At 31.0% G+C, this 19,679-nt stretch overlaps 1 protein-coding gene across 1 annotated transcript; it reads right to left on the bottom strand.

The window, feature by feature from the left end:
• Positions 1-4,604: 4,604 nt before the first annotated feature.
• On the bottom strand, positions 4,605-19,380 carry LOC119674231. The gene is made up of 6 exons (XM_038085357.1): positions 19,359-19,380; positions 18,057-18,061; positions 17,843-17,998; positions 17,612-17,776; positions 17,455-17,552; positions 4,605-4,773 (listed from the first exon to the last, which is right to left on the bottom strand). Exons 1-6 carry the CDS (start codon positions 19,378-19,380, stop codon positions 4,605-4,607), a joined length of 615 nt encoding a protein of 204 aa, XP_037941285.1.
• Positions 19,381-19,679: the final 299 nt, after the last annotated feature.

Raw genomic sequence — 19,679 nt, forward strand, 5'->3', positions numbered from 1 at the left:
AAAATATCTTATCATAGATCCTCCGATATTCAAATATAACAAGTTGTCTCTAAAAGTAAAGTCCACTACTCCATTCTAACGTCACGAAACAAACTTATTTCAATGAAAACGATGCTCTGCTGTAAAACTTTATTTGAATAGTTTGCTGGGGGAAGAGATTTAGGTAAAATTGTAGCCTCGCAAGAGTGATTAAATTGATAGAATTCAAACCGCAATTAATGTACGACATTGGATATGGGTAAAGCGAAGTAGAGACGTCTGGGAAGGAATATTCCAAGTGCCTTAAGTGCTGGTGAAATTGTTTTTTTCGCAAGACTAAGTAAATTAAGCTGTAGTTGATGTACGATTCTGGATAAGGGTAAAGCAAAGTGGAGACATCTGGAGACGAGTATTTCAAGTACTAACTGGAAGAAGAAGGCATTAGTAAAACTGTGTCTTTGCAAGAGTAATTAAATCAATAGTTATACTTTATAAACCGTGGATAATATAGGACATTGTATATGAGTAAAGCTAAGTGGAGAGATTTGAAGAAGAGTGCTGAATCAGACTAACAACTGGTGACGGATTGTTAGCGATATCTAATTAAATGAGTTATTTAGTTTTATTCAATGATTTGAAGAATTTTTTTTTTTTTAAGGAAGGAAAGACTATTTCCCAGATTTTTTTTTATAAATGGATAAAAGCATTCATAAACTGATATTTTCCCTTATTGTTAACTATTAGATCCAATAATTCATGTTAAATTTTATTTCATAATCACTCTAAAATAGCATAAACAATATTTTTCAAGATTGTCCTTACAGTTTTTGTATGTTTTGCGTCACTTAACCTTTCACTCCAAAATTGCATTAATATTATCACAGACATCATGGCGATTCCCTTCTTATGATAAGATGCCTATTTTCATTAACAGGAAAGGACAAAACAAACGCATTTGGATGTGAATTACACTATTTCCATGAGTTTATTTATGGCAAAAAAAAATAATAAAACTGTTGAACCCATGCCGCAACACCTCGTTTGCTGATGTCAGAAAGCCAAAACTGGAACAGAGCAGAGAACAGACAAGTCGTCGACGTCGTTGTGGAAAAGTGAGATACCGTTGGAGTCTTGTAGTGTTGGAGTGTTTCAATGTGGATTTTTTATTGTGAAATGAAAAATTGATTGAATTCTTATTTTTATTTATAAATGCACATTGCGTAATGCCAGTGACGCCACATTGTCAACCAAAGTCAACACAGCTCCAGAGGAGCCAAAAATATGCGCATGGTTGGAGACTCATGGAATACCACAAACAGAATTACTGAAGACAAAAAAGTCGAAGTCGAGAGCAGCAAACGTAAACTAAAAATAGTTCAACAAAATTACATGAAACTTTCGGCAGTTAGCAACAGAAATAGAAAGCAAAGCAAGGCAATGGAAAGAAAGGTTCCTTGCAAGTACACCATTTCACCGCATTCTTTCGTAATTTCACAAGGCGAGCATTTGAAAATGGCGTCTGTGTGCCGCTCGAAATGGTGCCGCTTCGAGTATTTTTCAGGCTATTAAGCCAAATTGTATGGAGCGAAGGCACGTTGAATGATAAAAGTTTATTTTTATGTGGAAAACTTAAATATGCAGCGGAAGTTCATGTTTATATCGAACTGCGAAGGAAACGGAAAAGACACAAAAAACTTGAAATAACTAAACAAAGCGGTCAATATGGTGGAGGATCAAATAGCACGTAAAGTCAGCATTTTTGAAGCAGCTGTTTTGCATGAATTTGATAAAATGAAACCTACATCAACGTCATCAACTTTTTTGGTCGAACTGAAAGATAAAAACTTTATATTTTCCTTATGAAGTTCTGAAAACTTCATTATTCATTGCTAGGAGCAGCTGCCTTTACTTTGGGTCTGTATGTTTTTAAATACTTCTTGACCGAAGACAGATAAACCATCCTTTTCTGTTTTTTAAGTAAATTTTATTTAATTTTATTAAGTCGTAAATGTAATAAATTTAAGAAACTCTTACAAAATTCAATTTGCATGTGAATATGTGAAGAAAATCATGAAAAACAGAAATCATCAGGATTCTTAAAATGTATCCATTTTGTGTGCCTCATCTGCGGGTTGGCATGTCCTTTCAATCAGTTAAGCAAAAGAGCTTATAAAAGGAATACAATTTTCAATTTTCTTGATACAATAAAATCTAAATAATGTGACCTTTATCTATTTTATCCTTTCAAGTTGTCACAATCATGTGATTGCTTTATTGATATATCCTTTTGAACGATTATGGTTGCCATTTAATAAAATCTACCAGCAGCAATCAAACTATGGTAGAAAGTTTCCTTTTTTATGTACGCACAGTGGCACAAATTACTCAAAAAGCTTCTTCAAATTATTAGAAAATATAATATTATATAATAGTAAAAGATCCTCTTATAGAAATATTGGATTGGTTTAGTTAATTTTCACTCTTTTTATGTTATAGAGTTCGTATTGTAACAGCAAATAAATTAAAATATCAATCTCGAGGTGTTAATTTTCGAGCTTGATCTACCCGACAGTTGTGTGACTATATCGGAAGACTCGTGTGAGTCCATGTCGAATGAGTCCGATACTCTGTTGATTACATTAATTGTGTTCTTAATTCCGTAGGCTTTAAGTGTTCGCAGAACACTTACAAGTATAATTGCAAAAACAGTTGATGTAAGCACACAAGGTAACCTGGATCTATACAAACGAGTGACTCAACTCAGCATAAATTACTTATAAGCTAATTATATAAAAGCTATTTTTTATATTTTATTCAGCAAAATATATTTGATATATCGGGAAATTAATGTGGATCCATATCGGATGAGTCCAGCACTTGGTCGATTGAATTTGTTAAATTTATTTTGAAAAAGAGTATTGCATAGCTATTAGCTTTACTTCATCGTAGAACAACAGTTGATTAAAGCACAGTGGATAATCTGTATGTCACTACTCACTACTACTGCAAAAAAAAATTAATATCCTTTAAGCGAATTATATATAGTTTTTATATAGAATCTGAGTACAGTGAATAATTTGTATGTCACTACTCACTACTACTGCAACAAGTAATTAAGAAGTTATCCTTTAAGCGAATTATGTATATTATAATTTCTGGATACTTTTCAGATAGAATCTGAGGTAATTTTTTGATTCGATTAGATTTCTTCCAGCAGTAGTAACTTTATGTCATCTGAAAAGAGACAACTAACTGGTCTTCAAACGACTGGTCTTCTAATGGCCAGTTAGTAAGATAAGGTATAATTTAAGTGACTGACTTACTCTAGTAATCTAATTTAAATAAATTGCGTTTTCGTATTTCTTTCAAATATTTTTAAATATAAACTTTCTCCACCAAATATTCTCTTTTGGTCTAAAACTATCTAAAATTCCAGAATCTTTCTCTAAAATTTAATTTTCCGAATTCTAATTACTGTGCTTATTTACGATATTTTTCCGCTTTAATTTAAAAGCTGAACAACAATTTTAACTCCAAAACAGCAACAAAGTCTATAATTTCAATAATTCAAAAATCTAAATGAAATTCTTTCCACTCACTTAATCGATACCAAAATGAAAAGGCCAGAACGGAGGAAATGCCAATTTACCATTAAGTAGATAAGATTGAAAATTTAGTTGCGCTCTAAAGTGTAAATGTGTTCCTCTATGTCTGTGTATGTGTATATATATATATGTCTGTGTGTGTCTGTTACTTTGTAGATCGCGGTAAGAGAGCACATACTTACATAATAACTGCATGTAAATAACTGAAAAACCCGCCTTCACTATAAACAAGAAGAACATAGCGACTGATGCTATGAAATGATCGAATCGATCGTACAATCGATTAACCGATTGAATGAAATAGGCACATTGCAAAAGACCCACGCGATCGTACGTGCAGCTTACAACTTAGCATACTTAAGAAACTACATATAAAACGAAATTTCTAATAAAATTATAAAGAAAGATACATAAAAAAAACACAAAAAAAAAGAATAAAATAGCGTATAAATATGTACACGCGCGCCCAAGTTCAAGCGCAGGCGCACACGCCTTTTTGCTTCAATTGGATTCCAACGATCGATAACAAGATTAGAAAAAATAAGATTTATCTCGCAGATTGATAGATTCGATTACAGACAGAGCGCAAAGCGGTGGTGTGCACATCTAGTTGTAATAGCAACACCACAGCAAGATCAGCAACATCATCGAACAACACCAACTACAACACCATCAACAGCATCAGCAGCATCCACAGCAACGACAGCAATTGTTGTTATGATCGCGTGTAATTACAATCAAATACAAAAGTAACAACAGCAACAACAACAACAACATCAATATCAACAACAACAACTAATAGAAAACATTGCAGCAAGTGCAGCCAGTGCAACACTGCAGCAAGTGTAGCGCACGATCAGTGCTGATCACGAGCTTTGATCGAGTTTGGAGTTTCTGATGCTGCGATGCTGTGGCTTCTTCTTCTTCGTTAACACAACTGAAACGTTTCCAATTTAATGGACTTTTAACTGGTTTCACTGGGCGCGTAATTGTGATTGTTGTTGCTGCTGCTGTTAGTGATCATGTTGTTGGTCGAGTTAGCTGTTGTTTATATTGTTGTTGCTGATCATTTGGTATTACTAGATGCCGTGTTGCATCATAAAGCAAAGCATTTTCTACTGATATTGTTACTGATATTACTGGCACAAGTAACAGCAGTTGTAAGTTGTTTATAAAGCAATGGTTGTTACTGTAGATATTGTTTTTGTGGTTGTAGTATTGTTGTTGTTAAAGATCTAGTTGCGGCTTATTCACTAATTTAATAATTTAAAAGCATTTAAAATCCCAATCATAACTCGCAAAAAGCCGCCTAGTACAAGTAATCCGCAAATATCTATGCGAGCCTATATTAGATTAGATTAAGTAATGTTATTGTTCTTGTTTTACTCTGCATACTTTTTAGTTTAATATATTGACGTTAACGACATGTAATAATCTTTTTAATATAGTACTAAAAAGACTATATAATAATTATATTGAAAAAAAATATAATATGTTCGAATAAGTATATATTCAACCAAATTCAAAAGAAGATTTCTGACTACCATAAAGTTTCTTAAGAAATTTATTATAAAATTAATTTCTTTTTGAAATTGATTAGAGAACCCTTATATCTCAAAAATGATAACAGCAATAATCGTGGCAACGTCAAGGCGGAGTATCTAGAGGAACAACGACACTATAATCATTTTTGTCAAAATATTACGTATGAATTAACTTGGCCATGTAATCGAATAGTCGGTTGATTTTTGAAGAGTACATATCAGTTCTCTTTACAGTGTCGGGCTGAAGTACCTAGTGGTACAACAAGACAATAGTCCATTTTGTTAAAATGTTACGTATGAATTGGTTTAATCAGGTTATCAAAAAGTTAGATGACAGTAATTCTTACAGGGTCAAAAATGTTGTCCTTTGAAAAACAAAAAGATTACAATCCATTCTTTTAAAATATAACGTATGAATTGCCTTGATTATTTTATCAATAAATCAGATGTCAGTACTCTTTGCAAGGTCAAAAGGAGGAACTTAAAGAAACGACAAGACTATAATCCATATTGTCAAAACATAACCTATGAATTCGATGGCGATGTTATCAAACAGTCGAATGACAGTACTTCCCTTGCAGTATCAAAATGCAGTATATAGAGGCATAACAGGACTATAATCTATTTTGTCAAAACATAACCAATGAATTGGTCGTGTTATCGGAAAGTCAAATCACAGCAATCTTTAAAGGATGTTTAATAGCAAAAATGTGGTAGCAAGACACCGAAGACCACCAAATTAATGGAACGATGCAATAAAAGTAGACTTGAGAATTAAAAATATCTGAAATAATGAAATTAAGACTATTTACCACGCATATTGGAGAAACACTAGAAACCATGACTATGTTTGAGTTTATATAATTTGTATACAGTTTTGCTGATGAGAAAGTCGGATGACAGTACCCTTAAAGGGATCCCGAAAATAAAAAATATGGCAACAAGGCACCGAAGACCAGAAAATCAGTGGGAAGAGGTAATGGCAATGGCCTTTCGAATCATGAATATACAAAATAACGAAATTCAGGCCGTTAAACATGCATATTGGAGAAACCCTGTAAAAGAAGCGAGGTTTATTATTTTGATTGATTGCAACTTTATTGCGGTTAAGAAAAGTAATCCATTGGGATTTTTTATAAATAGATCGCTGATATTGCGATATACTTAAAAAAAACAATTTTATTAAAAATTAAAAAATATTGAAACGAAAATCTATAGAATAAGTGTATGGCATCACATGTCGGTCTTACCAAACAAATTTTAGATTATGAATACCTTGGATTAACAACAACAACATAAGCACATTTAACTAGCACAGTCCGTCCATTGCATACAGTGAAATTAAACTTTGCAGTCTTCAAAATTTCTCACCATTCTCGGGAATCTTAACAGAAAAGTGGGAGGATCAGCGTGCGTGTACTTGTGCCGCAACCTGTTGGCCGATTTTCTTCACTACATTTTCTTCACAATTTTTTTTTATTTTAAAAAGACTAATTTCATTTCTCATAACGAGATTTTTAGTTATTCTTAACTAAAATTTGATTTGAACTCCTTTGGCTTAAATTAAGGTTAAGATTAATATAACAGTTGCTTAAGTATATATAAATATTTACACACTACTTGATTAATTTTCTTTTCTTACCCCGAAGACATCAATTTGTATGGAAGAATATTGATTACAAATACATTAGGGCTAAAGAAACCGTATTAAGTATAAAAAGAAAGTATGTAAAATATAAGTATTTTATCACGAGCACTTCGGATGAATAGAGTCGACCAGAATCATATCTATATTCTTCATGTGGTAATTGACTCTACAGTGTCCTGTAAGCAGTTTAGTTTAGAGTATGATATCGTTTCTGCTAAGGTTAAGGACAGGGTTAACTTTGATGAGTTCAGGATTAAAGAATCTTCTTGTTTGGGCTCTCCAGTGTTTAACTAGATTTTGTTTCTCCCGGTAACATATTAAGTTATTTGTGAGGTTTTTGAAATTGAGTGCCCTGTATTTTGTTTTTTTGAGTAAATTTTTTTATTGTATTGGTTGCACTCTCAGTAGTGGACATTTTATTGCATTTTAAAACATAAACTACTTATAAACATTATAAGTTGAACTGATAAGGAAACTCTTTAGCTTTTTAAGTAGATATAAAATTTTACTGCAATGTTGAAATGATATAAGGTAAAATTATATGAAATTAAAAATTATATGAAATTTTATCTTTCATATAAAATAACTATAATTCATTAGGATAACAATATGTGTTTATTCTTGATTCTAGAGTATCTCGTTAAATTATAAAGATAATTTTATGCGTAAACATACATACATATTAACCTATATAACAACTTTGATTGCTTCATTCAACTGGTTATGATATTCTCTAATAAGTAATTTTAAGTTCCTTGCAGAACAACGTCTGTTTTCCTAACAATTGAGAAAAATGTGTGAATATAAATTGATCCTAAAACCAGTTCGCTGTCTAGAAGTTCACATGCTAAAAGGATCTATTTTTAAAAACTCATTATTTTAAACAAATCGCTCTGGTATATATTATGTATGAGTGAATACTGAGACGTGTATTCAAGTCAATTGCATATTCATATGCAATGAGAAAGGCAGAAGCTAAGACCAAAACAAAGGACTACATACACGTTTCTAGGCGCATACGCTCTAGCGCCATACGCACGACTAAGCAACCAGGTTGCTGACCAGGTTGCAGCCGTCAAAATGCGACTTAACGAAAAAGTAATTAAGCCCAGATTAATTTACATGGAAACGAATGAATTCCAAAAATGAAAATAAAATGAAATCACAACAAAAACCGATATGAACATACTATATGTATGTATGAAAAAATGAAATAAAATCCAAAGGTGTAGCTGAACTCTTTCGCTTCAGCGCCCCTAACTGCAAACAGTCCAGTGGAGTAGCAGAGTTAAGTATGTCGGAAGAAAAGAAGCACTGAAATTCAATTTTAGAAAAACAAAAATTAATTCTAAAGAATGATGTCGCTTACGGAATGGACTCAAAATTGAATCGAGTGGTTCGAACTGTATTGATTTGACTGAAATCGAAGTCTAAAATAGCATCAAGCAGAAACGGTAAACGCAGTGATTCCGATGAATGCCAGCTAAGACAAAAGAATTCAAAAACTGCCGAACGCAACTGCCACGGATGAGTATGTAGGAACCTTGTACGAGTAAACGCATTTAGGGAGCACTCAAGCCCAAATACAATAAAAAAAAATATCTCGAAAAAAGTAGACAAAAGTCACACAAAACTGTGGACTATAGAATATATAGAAGAAGAAAAAAACAATTCTGTAAGATGCAAAGAATCCGCCTGTTGGCGGCGTCATCCAATGATGCATCCAAATGTGTTTGCATAGCATTCAAGAGCTTTATTTACATACCAACTGAGGTCAAGTATTATTATTACTTTAAATTCTCTGTTCACTGTTCCATCTTTTTTTTTTTTATTTTTTTTTTATATTTTATTTTTATTTTTTTTTTTTGTTTTATGGTTGCTCGTACTCTCTGTTCTGAAGTGTTTTTCAATAAATTTAAAAATTATTTTATTTTTAATTATTATTTTTCCCATTCCACTACTTTATTTGCTGCCGGTTCTCATAATGGTCATAATGGTCATATTTGTATATTTTTATGACAGCCCATTGCAGCGACCACCGTCCGTCCTGCTGCCGCTTGGTTGGGCACAATCCGCTTGCACTTTTGTTGCTGGAGAAAAAAGTTCGTTAGCAGTTTATTGGCTTAAATCTTTTAATTAATTTTTTAAGCCATTTTTAATCCGCATCGTTGCCTCTTAACTATTTAATCGTATTTTAAGATTTCATAATCTTATCTAAATACTCTAAAGAAGTTTTCATTATGTGATTAGCCTAATTGACACAACATTGCAACCGCCGCTGCTCCTACTGCCGCTGTTGCTGTCGGGGATGGAGCTGCGCTAATTCCATGCTAAGTAAATCTTAATGGTTTAATAGCTGTGCATGTTAAAGTACTTAAGACAGGTAAGTAGATGTTATGTGCTACATAAATTATTTTTGCGATCTTCTCAGTATTTAGGAACAAGTATACTTGGACACCAGCCTCTTGCCTTGCAATTTCATATCAGTCAATTTATAACTTAAGTAATCTTTGCTAAGAATTGCTATGCCAATAAATATAATAGATATTGCTTTTATATATTAGAAAAGATATTATTTTTATATATTAAAAGAGTTAGAAATAAATAAAATTTTATCATTATAGTTATTAATTTGAATTTAAACGTCCGTTTCGGCGACAGAAAGTAAATTCTTAATATAAAAATATTAAACTCTCAATAGAGGGGTTTTTTTATCGAACAGTAGTGAATTGCAACAACAAACATTTTGATTATTTTTTATTAATTGAATTTTTGGCAGACCATATAGCTATTTCGAGTATTGCCAAATACGCCTCATCAGTCATCTTGGAATTATCTCTTATATTTAATTATTCGTAAATTATTTTTTGAGATTACAAGTACCAAGGGTCAAACTCTTGAAATTTCTCTTAAAAATATTGTCCTCTAAACTTTAAATAAAATAATCCCAACTTAAAATCTAGATAAATTTTTATTGCTGTTTTTTTTCTTCTGATATGATCCCAATTTTTCAAAAATTGAGTCCAGAGAGGTTTCGAATACAATCGTTTCTATTCAATAAAATAGTCACTGCCATCATAATTGAATTAAAATGCAAAAATAAATTCTTTGACTTTAAGAAAAGTTTAAAAAGTAATATAAATGCGAGTCTGCGGTCACTGCTTATGCTTGAAATATCACTGAGTGTGTTAAAGAAAGGGACACCCAAAAACTTAAGCTTGATTCTGGACAAGCCTAAACACTAGGCACAATAGGAGTATTTAGTGTTGTTTCTTCGACCGTCCTGTTTGGTAATACAATATTATGTACATCAAATTATCACCAGTTTTGTTTAGAAATGAGTTGGGAGATCGTCGAAAATATGTTTGATTCTGCGGTTCATCTACTAATAAAGCTATTAAAAAGTTTAAACAATTTTGGATTGTCGTGTTGATTGTTTTAATATAAAAGAGATAGCTCATCAGCTTAGAACTTTGGAAGAATGGGAGATAGTCGAAAATATGTTTGGTTCCGGAACTCTTTGAGTCATCAGCCAATAAAATGATCAAAAAGTTCGAACAATTTTGGATTGTCGTGATGATTGTCTTATTTTAAAAGAGATAGCTCGCCAGCTTAGAATTTCGTAAACAATATATGCTCTTTATTTTTTTTTAATATCTTAGTGCAAACTTCACCTGAAAATTATACCATTTCTCAGATGGTTAACTATATTATCTTATTTTTAAAAAATAATTTTAAATATTTTTCTGAGTTATATCCCATATTATTATATGATATCTTAATAGGGAGCTGATCTGCAAATTATATTGGTACATTACCTATTCGTACAGATACTTTAATGTGATATAATACTCTAATAACTTGAGTAATCATGAGTGCAATGTTCTCCAAATCAATAGGACTATAATATGTTAAACTTAAATTCTTTTTTATTTTAATGGGATGTTACTTTGATTGTTGTAAATGATCCATCAAAGTAGTTAGCGAATTAACATCAAAACCACCGAACTGACCAAGGGAATGTGCTATAATAGCATGCAAGACTTGGCTTCTCTTCAAACACGCCCACTCAAAATGCATATACCAAATCAACAAAGCAAATTGCTAGTCTCTGATTACATTTTGCTTCAACGAGATACTTTGTATTCACTGGCTTTAGTTAAACTAAGATTTGAACTCCAAATGTTAAGGGTAATACCAGCGAGAAGATGATGAAATTCTTGCCAATTTAAATAATGTAAAACCCAATGATTGGACAAACACTGACGCTGTACTTGGTACAATGTCCATTCGCATTTTATTACAAAGTCGAAATAAAGACATAAACCCTAATCACTGCTTGGAGGAGCTTCAAAGATAAATTGCCGCTACTGACGTCCATATAAGCGAATTTCAACAATGCGGACTATCTATAAACAGAAATACATATTGTAATATATTTCGTATAGGCGCTGTCTGGAGTAAACATGAAATATACTTTCGGAATGCGATTTAGTGGTTAATTGCTTTTTAGCTGATCAATATGAAAGTGATGACGTCAGTAGTGGCGTTAGCAGTACAAGACACATTTCTCCATATTTAAACTAACAATAAGTGTGGCCTTTTTATCGTAACCCCATTTCATGCCTCTTGCATCTTGAATATTTTATATTTTGTCATATCGCAGCTTTTCGAGTAATTAAATTTATGCATTTACGATCATGATATGCACTTTTTACTGGGAACGTACGTCAATGGTTGGACAAACACTTTTCCGATTTACTGTCAATAATTTTTTTCTTTTTTTTTCTGTTTTTTTCTTTTTATTTGAGCGGTGATTTGTAATGCAATGCATCGTTGGTAGGACAAAATCGTTGTTATTAACGGCTGACGGCTATCATTACAATAGCGACCCTCGCTGATTTTCGATGTTGTAAAATTAATTGCAGTTATCGAATTTACAAGTGAATATTGGGATATCAAATTTTATTATATTAACTCATTGATAATAAAAATTTTACAGATATCAGAGGAAATTTTTTATATTACAATTCAGTTGTTTTTATTTCAATATAATATACCATAAATGCAGCGAAAGTATTTAGTAGATCTATGGTCACTACAGATCACAGCGCCATCTATCTAAACCTACTCATAACGTATATCAAAATAATAAGATTATATAAAAATACTTATAAACTAATTATGAAGTTCTTTGAGAATATTTTTTGACTTTAGTTAGTTGAGTTAAAACGACCTGTCCATTCAACTCAAAAGTTATATCTAATGCTTCAGTTCAATAAGATTACCAGAATTTAATCATGGTTGTGGAGAACATATAATGGAAGTAAAGACTTTTATTTTGCCTTTATTCAGTAGTATAGCCAGAATTTTATTGTGACTGTTGAGAGCATATAACTTATGGATTTTTAAGTTCTTTTATAAATAATATTAATTTTGTTCTCAACAGTTTTATTTACAATTATATTGGAGACATTATTTTCATTCCATTTAGATTATTTTGTGAATATACGGATTCCATATTCATAACATTTTATAATTGAGAAATATCTTCAATTTTATTTTAAATGTGCTTAACTTAAAGTGGGACTAGCAACGATTACTATTTAAACCCAAACCTAAATAAACTATGTCAATCTTGTAGACAGTTAAGATAGCATAATAGCGACAACCCAGAATGTTGTTACTGATTAACTAACGAAATTCTTTTCACACGATCATTTCGTCTTGTTGTTGCGACAGCCAGTAAGGGTCTATTTGTAAAATCCCTTAGAGGTATGGTGAACGTATGGTATGGTATTTGGTTATGACGAATGGTTTCAGAACCTCATTTTTGGAACCCCTCCATCGCTTCTTCTTCGTATACCCTAGGTTAAACAATACAAAAATGTGATGATCAACTAATGAACATTTCTAGATTGTATTAAACATTTGAGATAACTTCAGTAAGATGACATTATTAAATTGATTTAGAAGTTCATTGTAACTATAGCGTGTGTATATCTTAGTAGTACTGGAAATGCGATTACTGACAAGCGTTGCCTCTAATGGCGATTAAAGCAAGTGGTTTGCTATATAAATGTCTAATATTCTCGGTAGAAATATGAAGTTGTGTAGCTCAATGTTTCTCTAACGCCAGTGCGAGAATCAGTTCACTATATTAGCTATTATCCGGTAACCGGTACTGGCTGTAGCTTTTGATAGTTACTAACTTTTAGCGATAATATTATTTGGGAGTGATGATATCGGGACTTTTACAACTCAGTGAATATTTTAATGGTTTCTATATTTTCAGGCAGCATTATGGTTTGAGTTAAGAATTACTGATCTAGTTTGGAGACAAACATACAGACAAAAACTCTCTTGAAGACATAGACCCAAATGATAATGATGATAAATCTTATAAATAGATTTAATGAACATCGCAAATACTTTCTTTCATTTAAAGAATTGAATAAAACGAAAATTATATCCCTGTCATGAAAATTTAATTATCCCAAAAGGAAACTAAAAACTTGGGGCTAAAAAGAACTAAGAGCTTCGAGTTTTCATTTTAAGCCAATCGTATTCTGTAAAAAGTCCATTATCCCGTAAGGCAACTAAGAACTAAGAGCAAAAAAGAAACTAGAAACTTCGGGTTTTCATTCTATGCAAACCGTATTTAGTCAAACATCCATTATCCTAAAGGAGAACTCAAAACTTAGGGCTAAAATGGAACTAAGAACTTCGGGTTTTCATTCTATACCAACTGTATTTCGTCAAAAATCCATTATCCTAAAAGAGAACTAAAAACTTAGGGCAAAAATGGAACTAAGAACTTCGGGTTTTCATTCTATGCCAATCGTAATTCGTAAAAAAAAGTATGAAATAAGATGAATGAAAGAGTATTGATATCTTTATTATTGAAAATAGATTTTGCGCTTATTAGATAAACACTATTGCCATATTTAAATAATTAAAGAAATACTATATCTTTTCTAAGTTTTAATTTTAAGCATCTGTAGGTATATCTCAACGCTATCCAAAACACTATCCGCTCAGCTATCCATATTTTCAAATATTTTGTTGAAGAGTGTGAATTTAAATCTGGTGTATATCTCTACTGGCGACTAAAATAATTAACAATGGAAGTAATTATAAGTTAAGTACAAACTGTTAAATTTATGTGAAAATCCTAATGAAAATTGTAAGTAAAATATAAAAATTATAATGAAAACATTTCCCAATATTTATTTATGTTAATTTGCTAAATGTTTTTCTAATAACTGATTATGCATTTCGCAGTTTGTATTTATGACTTGGCGATTGTAAATTAACTTCAAGTAAAATACTTAATTTATTATATACACATTCATATATATATATATATTCATACAATGAATAATTGTCTGGTATTGTATAGCAACGAAGAGATGTACTTTGTCAGATACTTTAACTATTTTCGGTCAATATAGCGCGTTACTGCTAGATTTCGCAAGTCTACTGAAAGCTCTTGTCAGTGCAACATGTGCACTACTCTGTGCACTCAGAAAAATATTTTAAGTTTTTAACAGAAAGAAGGAAAAACTTTTTAATAGATATGTCAACATTCCAAATAATTTTCACATGAAATATTCAGATTATAGGGGTGTGATTGATTGCCGATATACTGATAACTAGAAAATCGTTCAACGCGTTGAAATCTATATCACAAATTAGATAATACTAAAAAGATTTTGAACTTTATGCTCCTGTTGTGATTATGAAAAAAATTATAAATCCTTGGCACATATATATTTGAAATGATAAACTTTATTTCGATAGTTAATTCCTTTGCCTCTATTAGTGAGCGTCCTATCAGTCCCGTAAACTATTCTTATCTCTCTACTAAATTGTGCTATATAAAGTCAATTTGAATACCGTGTTAACGTTGTGGCCTTTTTCATCCTCCAACTCTCGGATATCATTATTAAGTTGAATCCAAAATAGCTTCCGTTCACTTAACTACAGATTTTGTTAGTACAACCAGCTTATTTAGCTTGTACTAACTAATCATCCTACTAACTGTCATCCTCCTGCTTACCAGTGCTGGACTTACGTATAATATATGTAGCGCTGTCTCTATTTCTCCTAGACAGAGTCTGCAAGTGTCTCAACAAGTAATATCTATTTGAAGTGACACTTGAAATTTCCATGTCCAGTGTTTAATGAGATCAGGCAACTTAGGGTAATTCGCGCATAGCTAAGAACCTTTATCGCTTCACTGACCATCGGTTTTGGCATTATGAGTTTAACCTGGAGATAGGCTCTCTCTAACAGCTAAGATGAAGTGAAGGTAGTCACATATCGATCCAATGGTATTCTTGGCTTGGGAACGCAGAATCCTTGCTTGGCAAGTTTATATGCTTTTTCAATACCGATGTGTCCTTTAACCCACATGACTTTGACCTCATTTTCGTGAGATCATTAGTACATTCTTGTACTAACCTGTTGACTACGCACATCTTTTGCATGTTTTTAATCACTGTTTGATAGTCCAGGTTAATAGGATCAGTCATTTTACATAGCTTACTTCTTTAAATATTGAATTTTCAAGGAAAGAACATTGTATATATTGATTACATCAACTAAACCTATACACGCCATCATGCGTTAACCAGTATATAGAGCATTTACATTGATAATACAAATGACTACTAACAAAAAATGGACCCAATATCTGGTATGTAAAAATTTTCAACTTGAGAGCCAATATGTTTTTATTAGCAGAAAACTGCATAAAAAACTATGCTTGCAGACTTTACAAAATTAGTAAAAAAACCTACTATAAGCATATAATAAATATTAATAAATTTGTATGGCTTCACTATTTATTTACTGTGATTACTACATATAGAATTTTGCTCTGTTAAAACTTTTAAGTGCTGCATAAATGCAATATAATGATATAAAAAATACTTTTTTTTTCAGTGTAAATTAGAAAAAAAGTAATTATAATATTTTCACTGACAGTTTCGTAACAAATCTGAAAAGTAAACTTTGTAATTTACTTTCGAGTCAAAACCTGTGATATCTACCATCTGCTGTCGTTGTCTTTATTGCTATTGGGTTGGCTTAATACAAACTTAAGAGAAAAAAAATGAAAAGATACTTTGCGAAAATGGCGTCTGAATTTTAAGTTTAAATTATTAAACTAATATTTGTGTATGAAAATTATTTAATTAACATAAAATCATAATTTGTTTAACAAAGGTCAGCAACACAACACACAGTTTTGCTAGTGGAAAATTACTTAACAGAAAAAGCTATGAAGATTAGGATGAATATATCTTATAAACAAATATATATACGTTTTTTAGAAATTTATTCATTTAGTAAATATGTTATATGTACTAGATTGTAAATAAGTCTGAAGATATAATACTCGTATGCATTGTAGGCGCCATGGCATATAGTTGTATCAACATAATTGCTTTTGGATAAATTTCTTTTTGGAAAATCTAAATAGGAATATCAAATGTTTGCATATTCAATAATATACTATAATGTATATTTATAGAATATATATATATATATATTTATGCGGTTACAGTAACTTAATGTTAACTATATTAGATAGATAAATGCAATTTCCTTGGCTTAGTAGCTATAACTATAGCTATTCCTATAGCTTTAGCAAAACGACGACAAATCGCTAATTGAGGTACATGGAAGTTATCTTCCACTGCAACCTATAGCTAACACATATCGCACTAGCACTACTAATATCAGTAAATTTATAAAATAACTACAATTATTTTATCTATGACTTAGTGTCTACAGCTAACGTATATCGTACAAATACCAGCAATATCAGAGAATTTATAAATTAAATACAATTGTTTTTACAAAATAATATTATAGCTGAGGGTCGACTTATATTTTTGGATTGGACATGCTGTTTATTATTTGATTAGTGTTTCTTACAATGTGCTACAATTCTCAATAACTAAAAGATTAAATTGAATGGTTCTCCTAAAATCCCTAATGTTCATAACACTCCCTGATAGAACGTGCTCAAAACCTTCTGCACTACCCAACACTTTTTGCAGAGTTTCGATAATTTTTAGAATTGAAGTATTAACTAATTTTGAGAGGATTGAGTGAATGAAGAGGATAGTATACAGATCTTTTGGTCTTGTTACTTTTCAACATATATCTGTGTCCGTAGTAGATCGTACTATTGTTGATAAAATCTTGGATACATCGATAATATCGATCAATATCGATCGATAATAATTGAAATATCTTAAATACAATTTTTTTTAAGGTGTTTTGACGACTTGATGAAACCATGTTTTGCACAGCGTTCGTATTCTATTGAATATTTATATTAATAGATATAATATTATACACTCAAAAAAATATATTGTTTGGTTTAACTGGATTTTAATCAAATCCCAGGTCCAATTATTCTTACTCGATGTATCATGTTGGTTTAATCGTAGCACTTGTTGGTTTTCTAACAAAATGATCAGGTCCATTTAACTAGTATGTGGTTAGAGCATATTGTTCTGAATATATATATAATAATATTATCTGTTAAAATAATATTAATATTTCTGTAGTACATATTGAAATAGTTATATTGTTTACTTTATTTTAATTAACTATTTTAAAGTGCAATGTAACATCCGCGCGGTGGATTTTGTAGATATACCATGCTGCAGACATAGCATATTGTCCGACTGGTATTGGTAGACGTGATAATTTATCGGTTACAGTCTTTGTATCAAGTTTCTCCACAATAAAATCGTGCTAAAAATATGAATTTATATCATTTGCTCTATAATATAATAATATTTAAATATACTCACATTAAAGGGACAAGAATGATTAATATTAGAATGATCCTTAAATGAGTTATAGAAGAACTTAGTTACTGGATTGTATGGCGATTTTAGAAACCTACAAACGTCAACTGATATGTTATACAAAAAAGGTTTATAGCCATTTTCGCGTTTGAACAATGCATAATTAAACTGAAAAAATGTACTGTGTTTTTTTATTGGAAAATTTAAAAAATTAGAATAATATATAAAACATACCACTATTTGTGTAATTGGTAATTTGAGAAACTTCGCTCTCATGGACCCGTATTTGTAGGTGCGATTAACTGACTTTAAGTAACAATAATCAAATTCGACATAATCTTTATCAACGGCTATACATACTAAATTAGTGAATTCAACATAAGAAGAAACCTGTGAGAGAGATACTTTTTAATATATTAACTTTATTTGAAAATAATAAACTTCTTACCTTAACTAAAAACAAGAAAAGAAATATAAAAATTATTAATAAAATTTCTATAGATCGCATTTTTATAAACTATACTAGAACACGGTATTGTGTTCTTAATTCCTCTTTGAAGGTATGCGGATATATAAATTAGACGACTTTGCTACAGATCACTGCTATATAAACTGAATGAGGTTTCAAAAAATCAATTCATGTCACTCTTAATCACAAAATTCATATACGATTGACTTTTGAGATTAACTATATTTATGGAATGAATTTTTGTGAATATGTGAATATTATTAGCTATTTTTACTATAATTTTTCACAAACTAATTGTGCAAAAAATTATCATCACTTCAATCTACCTTTTTAGCTGGCATATTTTTCATATATGACAATTATATGAAATTTTTATTACTAATCACATACAATCTATGAGATATTCATTGAATAAAAAATTTATAACTATTTATTATTCCGTAATTTCAATAAGTCTTTCGTATATTTAATATACATATAGTATATAGTATACACAGTGTTATCTGTTCTTTAGTCCAAATTCTGCAGCATCCTATCAGTACTATATGTCTGAACATGTAGAGCATACTATATGTCTGACTTAGAACTGTCAACCAACGCATCATATAAGGTTTCATATAAGGTTTCTACGTTCACAATATGTATTGTTGAACAACCGCTGAACCTGAACAAAATTGTGGAAACTTACTACAAGAATGATGATTCTATAGTAATTGAAGATTATAAGAAGAAAAATCGTTCATCAAACTACACTAAAGGTAAAACCGTTAAGAAATTTGAAACACGGTATCTATAATAAATCAAGCTATATCAAACAGAGCTGCCATTCAAGGCATCATATATATTTTGTTGAAAATATCATCTTTTGATCATGACCAATGAAAAAAATATCCTTGATAACAATATTTTTTTTTAATTAACAATGTGTCAATGTGGAGGCCCCATGCTCTACTAGGAGAGAAGGACAGCAGTAAATAATTAAGTATGTCTTAATGAATCGCTTTAATTAAAGCTTAAGAGTAAGTTTTAGAATCTTAAAAACTAATAACAATTTATTACAAATTACTTTAAATATATATACTACAATGAAATGTAAATATTATTTGTAAATTATTTTTACAAGCCTCTATATAAGTAGCAAGGGCTTATTTACTAGATATCATGACCCATAAGTTGAATTAAACAGCATACTCAGCAGGAAAGCAGGATGGCTGATCTATCATTCCGTTTCAGTCTTGAAGAATTTATCAAATTAGCAAGAGGTCTAGGTAGCGGACTCACATGATTTTCTGATTTGGAACATATTTCTGGCTTATTCTGTCGAACTTGACTTTAATCATCGGAAATTTCAAATCGAAATATATGTTTCTTGTCATTTTTGATAAACCAGGCTGCACCATTTATCATTCTTGAAATCTTAGGTTGAGCTCTTTGCAGGATTTCTACGTTTGACAAACAGGCATTGCCATATAAGTGAAAGCCATACATTCAGATTGGCTTAATGATTTGGTTATACTTTATAGCCTATACATAATGGAGACTGGAGACTGATGGCCGATTAGCCAGCAAAGACTTATAGCGTTGAAAACAATCATTGATATT

Source organism: Teleopsis dalmanni, chromosome 2, assembly GCF_002237135.1.
Source record: "Teleopsis dalmanni isolate 2A chromosome 2, ASM223713v2, whole genome shotgun sequence".
NCBI lineage: Eukaryota > Metazoa > Arthropoda > Insecta > Diptera > Diopsidae > Teleopsis > Teleopsis dalmanni.